The sequence below is a fragment of the Artibeus jamaicensis genome, unplaced genomic scaffold, assembly GCF_021234435.1.
Source record: "Artibeus jamaicensis isolate MK-2021 breed Jamaican fruit bat unplaced genomic scaffold, CSHL_Jam_final contig_387, whole genome shotgun sequence".
NCBI classification, from domain to species: Eukaryota; Metazoa; Chordata; class Mammalia; order Chiroptera; family Phyllostomidae; genus Artibeus; species Artibeus jamaicensis.
In genome coordinates this window covers 21,042,349-21,055,409 of record NW_026521812.1, presented here as the reverse complement: position 1 = coordinate 21,055,409, position 13,061 = coordinate 21,042,349, and the positions used below count along the sequence as shown (strand labels likewise).

The 13,061-nt window shown below is 40.2% G+C and overlaps 1 protein-coding gene across 1 annotated transcript; it reads left to right on the top strand.

The window, feature by feature from the left end:
* Positions 1 to 327: 327 nt before the first annotated feature.
* On the top strand, positions 328 to 11,416 carry GTF3C6 (general transcription factor IIIC subunit 6). The gene is made up of 6 exons (XM_037159057.2): positions 328 to 432; positions 805 to 885; positions 2,064 to 2,127; positions 2,225 to 2,269; positions 3,822 to 3,935; positions 9,845 to 11,416. Exons 1-6 carry the CDS (start codon positions 328 to 330, stop codon positions 10,138 to 10,140), a joined length of 705 nt encoding a protein of 234 aa, XP_037014952.2. The 3' UTR covers positions 10,141 to 11,416.
* The last annotated feature ends 1,645 nt before the right edge of the window (positions 11,417 to 13,061 follow it).

Sequence of the window (13,061 nt, the reverse complement as noted above, 5' to 3'; positions counted from 1 at the left end):
TTCTTCCCAAGAAAGCAGACTCAGCTCACAAGACCACTCCATCGCCCAGCAGGCGGTGGTTCCCCCGCCCCAGTCCTCTCCTGTAACTTAGGGCCTGGGCGGCTAAGGGATGCCTGGGTCACCGGACCTCCTAGCCAGCCTGGGACCCGGCTCCAGCCCGCAAGTAAGGAACAAGGGGAAAAGAAAAACAACAACAAAGGAACAAGGTCGAGCCCGGACGCAGCGTCGACGTGGGCACGGCGGCGGCCTTCCCGCCCCCTCCTAGGAGTGGTTCCCAGGGCCTGAAGCGCAGCAAGGAATGAGGGCGGGGCGCTGCCCACACTCAAGATGGCGCCCGTGGTGGGCGTGGCTAGTTGCTCAGTGGCTGCGAGGGGGAGTGGGATCATGGCGGCGGTGGAGGAGCGGCGTCCCGGAGATGGGGAAGAGGAGGCGGTGAGTGCTACGACGAAAGCCTGCGCGAGGGGCGGTGGCGGTGAGAGCCGCACGGGCTGGGAGAGGGGAAGGGAGCCAGGATGCGGCCGGCACCGCTGACCCCCACGGGCGCCTTGCGGGTTTTTTGCTGGAGGTCGGGGGAGGGGGCGGGCTGCAAGGGAGCTTGCCCCAAGCCTGATGGCCGCATTGTTCTCAGATTGGGGAAGTAGAGTAATTGCCTCAGGGTAACTTCGCCTTCTTCTTCGCCTTGAAAGCAGGACGTAGTTTTCACAGGGCTGGGATTGCTGCACTGGTGATTCTGGGCTGCTCTTGTTAACTGCCTCTTGCACACCACTCGCAGGCTAGCATATTGACCCCCCTTTCTTCCACCAGGAGCAGCTGGTTCTGGTGGAATTGACGGGAATTATTGATTCAGACTTTCTCTCAAAATGTGAAAATAAATGCAAAATTTTGGTAAGTCTTCCGAAAGTGAAGGATGGTTGTAGATGTTCTTAAATTTAGAACAATAATGATTGGTGAACCATCTATCCCTAGAGACTGATATATTCCATGTTACAAAGCAGTGAACTCCGAAGACAGTCATAGATATACAGGGGGACATAGATGTACAGGATGTACATGGGAGAAAACGTTTAACTCTGCTCAAGTGGCCGAATGTTTGACTGCAGAGAGTTCAAGATTTGGAGGAGGTGGCATTTTTAAATGGAACGATGTAATCTGAAAAAATAAGTTGTTTTAGTCTGAAGGAGAGAGGGTAATTGGTTATGCACACAGGTTACATTCAGAGAAGGGAGAGAAGGTGCCTACTGAGAGAACTTCAAAGACCTCACACTCTGCTGTCTTGAGTTATGTGTGGTATTCCAAGTTATCTGTTTTTATCACTTTGCCTTAAAATCTTTCAGCTACTGTTGTCAAAACTTGCCCTCTTCTTGGCCTAACTTGAAGAGCATGTTGACTGAAATAGACCTATCTGCTGGGGTATGAATTAAGCAGCTGCAGGTCGTAGGTGCTGTGATCAGAGCAGGTTTAGCTAGTCTTGTACTTGCTGGGATAAGAGCAGGGTATCCAACCTTTTGGCGTCTCTGGGCCACACATTAAATACCTCAGACATGTAATCACAAAAGAATCTTACAATGTTTTAAGTAAAGTTACGATTTTGTGTTGGACTACATTCATAGCCATCCTGAACTGCATGTGGTTCCCTGGCCACGGGTTGGACACCTCTGTTAGACATTCACTTTGGTAGCAAGGTTACATCTGGAAGCCTTTTTCTTTCCTTTTTAAAAAGTTGATATATTACTGACATATTAGTTTCAGGGGTATGACATAATGATTCAATATTTGTACATATTATGAAGAGATCACTCCAAAAGTCTAGTTAACATCTGTTACCACATAGTTATAAATTTTACCTTTTTTGTGATGAGAACTTTTAAGATTTATTCTCTTAGCAAGTTTCAAATACACAATAGAGCATTACTAACCATAGTTACCATGCTGCACATTACATCCCCAGGACTTATGTATTTTATAATTGGAAGTTTGTTTCTTTTTATCACATTCACCCATTTTACTCAACTCCTAAGGCTTTTTCTGACGATGATCTGTTATGATCCTTTATTCTGATGTAGGGAATTGACACAGAGAGGCCCATTCTGCAAGTGGACGGCTATGTCTTCGCTGGAGAGTACGAAGGTAGCAGAATGTCAGATAGACGAAACTCCTTTTTTTACATGCTTTTCCGAGAAAGCAACTTTGTTATTTGTCATCAGGTCTTTAAATTTTTCCACAGACACTCCTGGGACCTGTGTTATATTTGAAGAAAATGTTGAACATGGTAAGTGATTGCTGTGGTGACTTTTTACTATGAAATATTTCAAACATACTTATGTACAGTGAATATTAAAATTAAATGTTTCATGTACCCATTGTCTAGCTGTATCAAATCATACCATTTTGCCACACAGTGAAAAAAGCATTCCAGATACATTCAAAGCCCCTTGTATGTACTGTATACACCTCTCCAAATTTATTCTCTTTCTTTGGTCTTCAGACATAATCATTTACTTGAAGTTGATGTTTTTCTTTCCTATACCTAATTTTATATTACATATGTGTGCGTGCACAAAAAATAAATAGTATTTTTGTGTGTTTTCAAACAATATAAATTATAGCATAATATTATTATTGTACAATCTTTTTTCAATTAGAGATATGTTTTGAGATTTATACATGATGATTTACATAACTCTGTTTTTCTTGTTTCTTAAGTGTTCCATTTCTGACTATACCACAATTTATTCTCCAGTTAATGGACATGTTAGTTGTTTCCATTTTTACCAGTGCTAATTAATAACTACTTAAACTTATCACGTGCCTTCTATGTGTCAGGCACTATTGTCAGTGCTACATATATTAACTCATTTAATCCTCACAAGTCTACAAGGTAGACCCCAGGTTATCTTCATTTTACATTGGAAAAAACTGAAGCACAGAGGTTTTAAATAACATGCCCAAGGTCCTACTTAAAGTAAGAGGCAGAATCAGATTTGAACTCAGATGGTTGGCTCCAGAGCCCATTTACTTAATTATGCTTATCAATGCACTACAAAAGTGCTTCCATGAATATTTTTATGTCTCCTTGTCTATGTGTAAAAATGTTTAAGGTATATATTTAGTAATAGAATTGCTAGATCAATGACTGTGTGTTTGGTTCAACAATATGAAATAACCGATTAGCCTGAGTATTGACAATTTCATGTGGTTTGACTGACTGTTGCTTTCTAACATGTATTTGTTACATTCACAGCAGCAGTGTATGGAAGTTTGCTGTGCATTTCACATCCTTAGCTCAGAGCCTCATCTTCCCTCCTGCCTATGCCCACGGTTTTCTATAAAGCTCTGTTCCCAAGCAGTGGGCTGGCATCATGTTTATTTCTCAGCTTTCTTTCATGATTGACAACGTCCTGACTCTAGCCTCTGGCTTTAAGTAGAAAGTGTCACTTTGGTCCTTCATTTGTGTGATAGAATTTTAGACCTCTATAACCCTATAGAGCCAAATTTCTGGCTTCACTTTCCTCCTTCAGGGCTGGAGCCTAGTAGGCCCATAGCTTTGAGTTTTAATCTCACACATAGCTTTGTGTGGCTGTACCCTGGAGTTGTTTGTTGTTTAGCGTCCAGTTCTGCCTTCCATTGTTACTGTATTTTATCTGTCATTTCTCTGCTTGGAATGGGAGGAAATGAGTTAAATTTTAAACTTATTCAACTATCTAGACAAGAAGTAGTTTAGTCTAACTGCCTAAATTGGAATTATCGAGGGTTAACATGATTATTTTATTTTATTATACCGCATTAAGCAGTATATTAATTGAGCTCATTTTATGTTCTAGTGGATGCAGAAGGTAACAATAAAACAATGCTAAAATATAAATGCCATACAATGAAGAAGCTCAGCATGACAAGAACTCTCCTGACAGAAAAGAAGGAAGGAGAAGAAAACATAGGTTAGTTCACGTAGTTCTCTGAAGACAGGTGATTTAATATTGGCTTTGACAGTGACACATTGCTACCGGAGGGAGCATTGTTGTACTTTGTAGTAATAACTGTGTAATATCTTAAATATGTTATTGAAGATACTCCATGAAAAGTACCAAAGATAGATTTAAAATTGAGTTCAAGCCTGGACCAGTGTGGCTCGGTTGGAGCATCGTCCCGTAATCAAAGGGTTTCGAGTTCAGTTCCTGGTCAGGGAACATCCACAGGTTACCAGTCCAATCCCTGGTCTGGGCGTGTATGGGGGGCAGCCAATTGATGTTTCTCTCACATTGATATTTCTCTTTCTCCCTTCCTCTCTCTCTAAAAATATTGAAAAAAAATCCTCAGATGAGGAAAATAATAATAATAATAATAATAAGTAAAGTCAGTTGAACTCTAATGTAGCAGAGCACACTGAAAACATATAGGAAATCTCTGCTTTGCATTGGAAATATTTGGGAGGTGTTTGTCGAGAAGCTTGATGTGATTTCCAACCCCTAGGGAAATCAGCAGTTGCCTTTTTTTTTTTCTTAATTAAAATTCTTTGTAAGTGGGGAAGATGTATTAGCAGTTCTGGATTCCCAAGGTGTACCCTCAGAGGATCTCCTGGAAACTTGGCAGCTGTAGCAACCCTCCCTAAGAAACTTAGAACTGAAAGAAGCTAGTTTTATGTGTGAGGAGGGACTCTAAGAGCACAGTTGATATTCCTGAGTCTGGTTCTTAATTAACATTCATTTATTTTTCTCTAGTTGCTTATTGTCCGAGATTAGATTCTAGGGCCACAGTTGATATTCCTGAGTCTGGTTCTTAATTAGCATTCATTTAATTTTCTCTAGTTGCTTATTGTCTGAGATTAGATTTAGACCAGTGCTGCTTGCACTTTAGCAGTTACATATTTGTAGAGATGAACAAATAATCCCCTGATGGTTTAGAAGCTCATTGCTCACCCTGGATGGGTGGCACAGATTGCAGCATCGCCTAGTGCACCAAAAGGTCATGGGTTGATTCCTGGTCAGGACACATGCCTGGGTTGCAGGCTCAGTACCTGATCGGGGTGTGTACAATAGGCAACCAATCGTTTCTCTCTCACATAATCTCTCTCTCTCTCACTCTCTGTGTCTCTCTTTCTTCCCTCTAGAATCAATGAATATATCCTTGGGAGAGGATTAAGAAAATAAAAAATAATTCTAAAAGCTCATTGCTCAAAGACATATTTAAAACTCTCATAAATGTGACTTTAGTGATGAATATTTATGGCTTAATAGATATATTGTATTTTAAGGAGTAAACATTTGAAAGTACATTAGCCATGCAGAAATTAATTATACCAACTACACATAACTACATAAGAAATTTTGGTTCCTACTGGGCATATACCCAAACTATCCCCCTTTTTTAGGCACTTTGAAAATAACAGAAAGAGGGAGGAATTTTGAAGTTCTAGAATGAACTTGAAAAGGAGACCTATTTAGATAAGCTGGGCTAGCATCTAGATACTCTGATTATTAAGATAAGGAAATTACAGAATTTCCTCTCCTGTTGTCTTTAATAACCTAATAGATCCTTATGAAGATTTGGGTGTTTTGTTTAATCAAATAAATTAGTAACCAGTTATTTAAGGCTGTATTAGTTATTTATTGCTGCATATGAAATTACCCATGAACTTAATGGCTTATAACAACAGTGAAAAGAACCCAGTGTCTTACATAGTCTCTGTGAATCTAGAGTTTGGGAGTCGCTAAACTAGGTGGTTCTGGCTTGGGGCCTCTCATGAGGTCCCAGTCAGTATGTTAGCTGGGCTGCAAGCATCAGAAGGCTTGAGTAAGGCTGGAAGATCTAATTACGAGATAGCTCACTCACATGACTGGCAAGTTTGTGCTGGCTGTTAGCATGAGACCTCAGTTCCTTGAATCTCCATAGTACTGTTTGAGTGCCCTCCTGATATGAGAGCTGGCTTATCCCAGATCAGATGATCCGGGAGAACAAGATAGAAGCCATGATGTCTTTTATGAACCAGCCTTAGAAGTCACTCTGTCATTTCTACAATGTCCCGTTGAGTGTGGGAGAGGAGTACATGAGCTTGAATACCAGGAAGGTGAGGATCATTGGAGACGGACTGGATGATGGCTATCAAATGTGGCAGTATGCTGGAGGCAGAACAGAATAGATAGGAGACGTGGCCCTTACTTTCTAGGAAATTGCATTTAAAAGTAAATCCCATTGATGCACATGGCTGAATGTACAACATTCATTTCATTCAGCTTACTGTATTTTGCTGTGTATAATGTGCACTTTTTTGCCCAGATTTTTATATTTTTTAACATATTTTATTAATTATGCCATTACAGTTCTATTCCCCCCTTCATTCCCTTCCACCCTGTATACCCCCTCCCCCACCATCCCCCCTTTTAATTTATGTCCATGTGTCACAAGTTCTTTAGATTCTATATTTCCCATACTATTCTTGCCCTCCCCCCTATCTATTTTCTACCTACCATCTATGCTACTTATTTTCTGTACCTTCTCCCCCCTTCTCCTCCTCCCACTCCCCTGTTGCTAACCCTCCATGTGATCTTCATTTCTATGGTTCCGCTCCTGATCTAGCTGTCCTTTTAGTTTGCTTTTGTTTTAGGTGTGGTTCTTAGTAACTGTGAGTTTGCTGTCCTTTCACTGTTCATCTTTTTTATCTTCTTTTTCTTAGGTAAGTCCCTTTAACATTTCATATAATAAGGGCTTGGTGATGATGAACTCCTTGAATTTGATCTTATCTGAGAAGCACTTTATCTGCCCTTCCATTCTAAATGAAAGCCTTGCTGGATAGAGCAATTTTGGTTGTAGGTCTTTGGATTTCATGATTTGGAATACTTCTTTCCACCCCCTTCTTGCCTGTAACATCTCTTTTGAGAAATCTGCTGACAGTCTGATGGGAACTCCTTTGTAGGTGACAGTCCCCTTATCTCTTGCTGCTTCCAGGATTCTCTCCTTCATTTTAATCTTGGCTAATGTAATGATGATGTGCCTTGGTGTGTTCCTTCTTGGGTCCAACTTCTTTGGGACTCTCTGAGCTTCCTGGATTTCCTGGAAGTCTATTTCCTTTGCCAGAATGGGGAAGTTCTCTTTTATTATTTGTTCAAATAAGTTTTCCACTGGTGGCTCTTCCTCTTCCCCTTCTGGTACCCCTATAATTCGGATGTTGGAATGTTTAAAGATGTCCTGAAGGTTCCTAAGCCTCTCCTCATTTTTTTGAATTCTTGTTTCTTCATCCTTTTCTGTTTGGTCATTTTTTTTTCTCCTTCTGGTCCACTCCTTTGATTTGAGTCCCAGTTTCCTTTCCATCTCTATTGGTTTCCTGTGTATTTCCCTTCATTTCAATTAGTTTAACCTTCATATGTTCCTCTAATTTGTGACTAAAATCAACCAGTTCTGTGAGCATCCTGATCACCAGTGTTTCGAACTGTGCATCTGAAAGTTTGGCTATTTCTTCATTGCTTAGATTTATCAGCTCTGGGGCTCTGAGTTGTGCTTGAGCCGTGTTTTGATCTGTTCGTGCCTGTTACATATGAGGGGCAGAGCCTTAGGTGTTCACCAGGGTAGGGCAATCCAAGTCGCTGTTTTGTGACACTGTATGTGGGGGCAGGGTCAGAGAGGGACAATGGCGGTTCCCTCTGCTGCTTCTTGCCACTGGGGCCTTCACGGTCTGTCTCACTGCTCGCTCCTTTACCGGTTTATGTGCGCGCGAATGTGTGCCCGTGGTCAGCCCTCAGTGGATCCCACTACCTTGCACCCTCAGTGGGTCTGCCTGCTACTCCACACCTCGGATGTGCCCACGGCTGCTGGTGCACCTGGGTCTCGCGCCCGGGTTGGTCTGGTGGATCTTTCCTACCTGACCCCACTCTGCTGCTGGCTCTGCCCCTCTTACCGGTTTGGCTGAAGGGTTCGTTATTGTCAGACTTCCGTGTAGTTCAATTTTCTGTGGTTTGGCTGCGTTTTTGTTGCTAAAAGTTTGTTGTTTTTAAACTTAGTTGTGTGAGAAGGCGCAGTGCTTCCACCTATGCCTCCACCTTGGCGGAAGTTGCCCAGATTTTTTTAGGGAAAAATAAGGATGCACATTATACATGGGTAGTACTAATTCCATGTCTATATAAATGTTAATTAGTTTATTTATGCTTATGTGTTAAAAGTGTAACTCTAGAAAGCAATAATGATATCCATATGCAAAATGACATCCTGGAATATGATAATTGCTTTTGTTTCAAAATATAAAAAAAACAAATAATTGAATTAAAAAATTAAAATATTTTTTTTCCTGAAAGTTTGGGCCAAAAATGTGTGTGCACATTATACCTGGCAAAATATGGTATTTTAAGTACCTGCTTTGTGGCAAGTATTATGCTAACTAAGAGTAAAGAATGGCTGCAAGGGGAAGTGGCAGGACATTGCTCCTGCAGGGAAAAATATGAAAGCCGGTAGTTGAAGCTGAACTGGAGAGAAAAGGACTAATCAATTTTTTTTTTAAGATTTTATTTATTATCTGAGGGAGGGAAGGGGAGGGAAGGACTAATCAATTTTTGATGGTGACTTTATAGGAATAACATGAGAAGACATGGGTCAGCAGTTAGGAAGTTTCAACAAACAGCTGCAGAAGAGTTTGTAGTGAGGAATAGGAACAGATGGAAATTTGAATAGGGTGGCAATATACGTTGGAGTATCTTAACAGCTAATGGAATTTAAGGTTGACACTAAACAGCTTGGGCTTGCTAAAGAAATTAATGAGGAAAAAAAATTAGTGAAGATCCATTGAAAATATTTGCCTGTAAGGGTAACAAGAATAAACAAAAAAAGCATTGGAATAATTCTTTTCTTTTTAAGATTTTATTTTATGTTTAAAAAGAGAGGAAGGGATGGAGAAGGTGAGGGAGAGAAACATCAGTGTGCGAGAGACAAATCAACTGGTTGCTTCTGGCACACCCCAACCTGGGACCTGGCCTGCAACCCAGGCCTGTGCCCTGACTGGGAATGGAACCAGCGACCTTGCAGTTTGCAGGCCAGCACTCAGTCCACTGAACCACATCAACCAGGGCTGGAATAGTTATTGATTATAGAGGTGTATTGAAGGATTATGGCTTTGACTGTGAGTATGGAAAGGAACAAACATTTTTTCAAGTTTTATTTTTTGAGCGGTATGTTATTTTGCAATTGGACGTCCCAACTCAAAATAACATAAGTGCTAAATTTGAGGTGATAGAATAGAATCATCCATGGCGTTATGAAAACTAAGTGGGTAAGGAGACAATGGTAGAGAAGTGACAGTTTTCTTTAAGGCATGAAATGGCGGTAAGAGCTCAACTATCTCTCAGAATGAGATGGGAATTGAACTGTGGGGGGGAAGGCTTGGCCCTGACTGGTGTAGCTCAGCTGGTTGAGTATAATCCGACAAATTGAAAGGTCACTGGTTTGATTCCCAGTCAGGGAACATGCCTCGTTTGAAGGCCTGGTCCCCAGTTGGGGATGTGTGAGAAGCAACTGAACAATTTTTCACAGATCAGTGTTTCTCTTTCTCTCGCCCTCCCTCCCTTCGCCTCTCTCTAAAAATAAATCTTTAAAAAGAAGAAAAAGCTTAGAATAATAACTGCAGTAGGTTACTTTTAGTGATTTTGATGATGTGTGCCCTGTAAGCATAACAAGGTCTCCATATAAGATGGAAATTGTGTCATTGTTTATCAGTAGTTACCTTGGTTCATGTTGAGGTTTTATTTTGACGTATATGATATGATGGAAATTTAAAGAAAATATACTTAAGTAACTAAAATTCCTTTTTCATGTTTCTTTCTTGGTTTGTCTTCCCACTCTTTACCACCACCCCTTCCGCCCCAATTAGACGGTGTGGAATGGCTGCAAATCAAAGACAATGATTTCTCCTATAGACCCAACATGATGTGTAGTTTTCTCCATGAAAATGAAGATGAGGAAGTAGCCCCAGCCCCAGGTAAACCTTTGGAGTTGGAAGAACAAGAGATGCAAATGGAAGATAATTCAAACCTGAATTATGAACAGGAGAAACCGCCACACTTGGAAACAGAGCATTCTGTGCCTCTTACCAGTATTTCTTCTGAAACAGAAAATTCTGTTTTTATGGAAACTCAAGATACTGCCTTAGAAGTCACTCCTAAATGAAATAAATAGTGATGAACTTTGAAAAGTTTTATATAAAATAATTGCCTGTGAAGCTTTCAATTCATTCTTATATTATTTTTATTGATAATATTTTCAGTTATAGCTCCAACTTAATATGCCAGAGACATTAAGGACCAGATATAAATGGAATTTTAAAAAATTGGTTAAAATAACTATAGGAAAACTTCTCTGATGAGTCCTTTAAATTAGAGGTTTACTAAGGTAAGTGTATAAGTTTTCTATTGCAGCTATTACAGATTACCACAAACTTTGATAAAAACAATGCAAATGTATTTATTTTCTTACAGTTTTGTAGGCCAGCAGTCTGACATGGGTCTCACCTGGGCTAAAATCAAGGTGTAGGGAGGACTTCATTCTTTTCTGGAGTGGGAGGTAGGGGTAGAGATGACATTTCCTTGCGATGGAAGGGTCAAGCTTCCATTTCCCTGTCAGCTAAAGGCCATTCTAATCTTCTAGGGCTACCTGCTCATGGTGCACTTCTCCTCAAAGCCAGCAATGGCAGGTCAAGTTTCTCTCCTGCTTAAAATTTATTTTGCTTCTTCTATTATCCTATTTCTGACCAGCCTTTCTTGCCTTCCACTTTTAATGGTCCATTTGAATACATTGAGTCCATCTGAATGATTTCGCTCTTTTAAGGTCTATAACCTTTAAAGAAACAGGCTAACCCCCTAAACCTGTTTCTAAGGCCCCTCTTCTGTGACTTTTAATTGATCTGTGAAGTCCCTATTGCCATGTCACTTAACATAAACAGGTATAGAACTGAACAGTAGGGCATGAGAATCTTTGTGGGGGCAAGGGGCAGTGGCATTATCCAGTCTACCATACCACAGTAAGTATGTGTCTGGGAACAGAAAAATAATTCAGAAGTGCTTAAGGATAAAGGTAACATTCCTGCTATTCCAGCTGTAACTCCGTTCCTTTACCACTCGAGAAAGGTTATTGGAGTTTGGCCGTAACAGCCACTCTATTCTGATGATGACCTAGATCTGCTCTAATTTGTATTTGTACATAAAATATTGACAAACTATACCTTGTTACAGATCGAACCATGAAATTGCCAATATTTGATTGTTTCAGACTATAAAAAGCAGGCAATTTCATGGGGTTTAACCTGTTACTAGTAAGTTAAAACACATCTACATTAATTAATCATAACTGTTAGAAAATATAACTATGTATGAGAAGTTAGAGAACTAATGTTATAGAATTATTTTTTCTTAAGTTTTGTAACTCTTTACAAAAAACAATTTACCTTGATTAAAAACATTTCCGAATTACAAGCATGTGTATCTTCCCATTTTTTATATGACTTCCTTAGTTTCAGCTTTTGTTTAATAAAAAGCTTATATTCCACACCGTATGTATGTGTAGGGGAGACTGCTAATTACCTGACCTGGTATCTATTTCATTTTTTCTTTGTAATAGAACCCCAGAATTTACTCAGGTCATCAGTGTGCCCAGCTTTCCTTGATACATATATATATATACATATGGCCATATGACTAAGTCCTGGCCAATGTCATAGAAGCAGAAGTGTTGAGTGATGGGTAATTCTGGGAAGTTTCCTTAAACTTTAGGTGTGAAAGGAAATGGGCCCGCTTGTCCTCTCTTTCTTCCTGCTAGAACACTGAGCTGCAGCAGGCTTCCTGGACTATGAAGGAACCTTAGAAATAGAAGCCGTGGGTGGCAAAGTGAGGCAGAAGGTTGGGCCCTAACTTTATGGTTCTGCCCTGGGTGGCTCTGAGTAGAGTTAATTAAGTTCTCTCAGTAAAAAGACCTCACACTTACCTTTCAAAACTGTTTTCTCTGGAAACTTACTAGACAAGATACTAAAAAAAAACAGCTGTGATGCCAGGCGATATTGTTTATGATGAAAAATGATTGCTGGTAAATTGTAAGTGGATCAAGACTGTGAAAAGAACTATAAATAGCCATTGGAAAACATGGGCTTTGGACTTAAAACTTCTTTTAATTATTGATTTTTAGAGAGAGGAAAGGGGAGAGAGAGAAACACCAATTTGCTCCTCCACTTATTTATGTATTCATTGGTGGTTCCTTGTGTGCACCCTCACCAGGGATTGAACCTGCAACCTTGGTGTCTTGGGATGATGCTCTAACCGATTGAGCTACCTAGGTAGGGTGGGCTTTGGGCTTTAAAAAGAGTGTATGTTTCTTATTACTAAGATCCCTTGAAGCTACGCTCATACTATTTCAAGAGATACTGGTTCTTCATGCTTAGGGAGCATGAAGCTTCTAAGCCAGCATGGCTTTTGCACCCACCCAAATGGTCTTGTTTCCTTACATCTGCGTTGACACTTAGGCAACTGGAGTAAAGACTCCTGCTGAAACAAGGCTCATGCTGTTGTGACATTTCCTATAAAGGTAAGTGAGTCTAGTGCCAGGCTGGGACCTGTGAGCGTGACTGTCATTCCAAACCCTTGACGACTACTGCTGTCCATTGTAACTGCACCCCTGGTCTTTACCTGAGAAAGAAAGAACTTAAATCACTATAATAAGCACACACTCCTAATTGATACATTATGCATTTCAGCAAACTTTAAATATTTAGGAAAGTATAAAGAAGTTGACTGGAAGATTCTCGAGATTTGTAATCTTGCAAAAGAAACATCTAAACTGTGAGGTACGTTGTACCTTAAATTGAAGAGGAAAATACAGTCATAAATTCTGAAGAGAACACATGTTTCAGCTTCTTACATGTTAAGATGAAATGCTTGGAATTGAGTAAAATCTTATTTTTCAACAGTGAAATATTTTGTAAAACTAGAATTTCTACACCATTAATCTTTCTTACTAACTTACTAGGGTTACTTACAAGCTAATCGTGGAGCCAGTCCCTATGTAGCATCACACTAAATACTACTGTCGTTGAATGCAATGGG

What these genes read in the sequence shown, in the direction of transcription:
- GTF3C6 (XM_037159057.2), top strand. Translation starts at nt 328, where the DNA reads ATGGCGCCCGTGGTGGGCGTGGCTAGTTGCTCAGTGGCTGCGAGGGGG. An exon ending in AAAATAAATGCAAAATTTTG is followed by an intron (nt 886 to 2,063) that starts GTAAGTCTTCCG and finishes ATTCTGATGTAG; the next exon opens with GGAATTGACACAGAGAGGCC. An exon ending in TGAAGAAAATGTTGAACATG is followed by an intron (nt 2,270 to 3,821) that starts GTAAGTGATTGC and finishes TTTATGTTCTAG; the next exon opens with TGGATGCAGAAGGTAACAAT.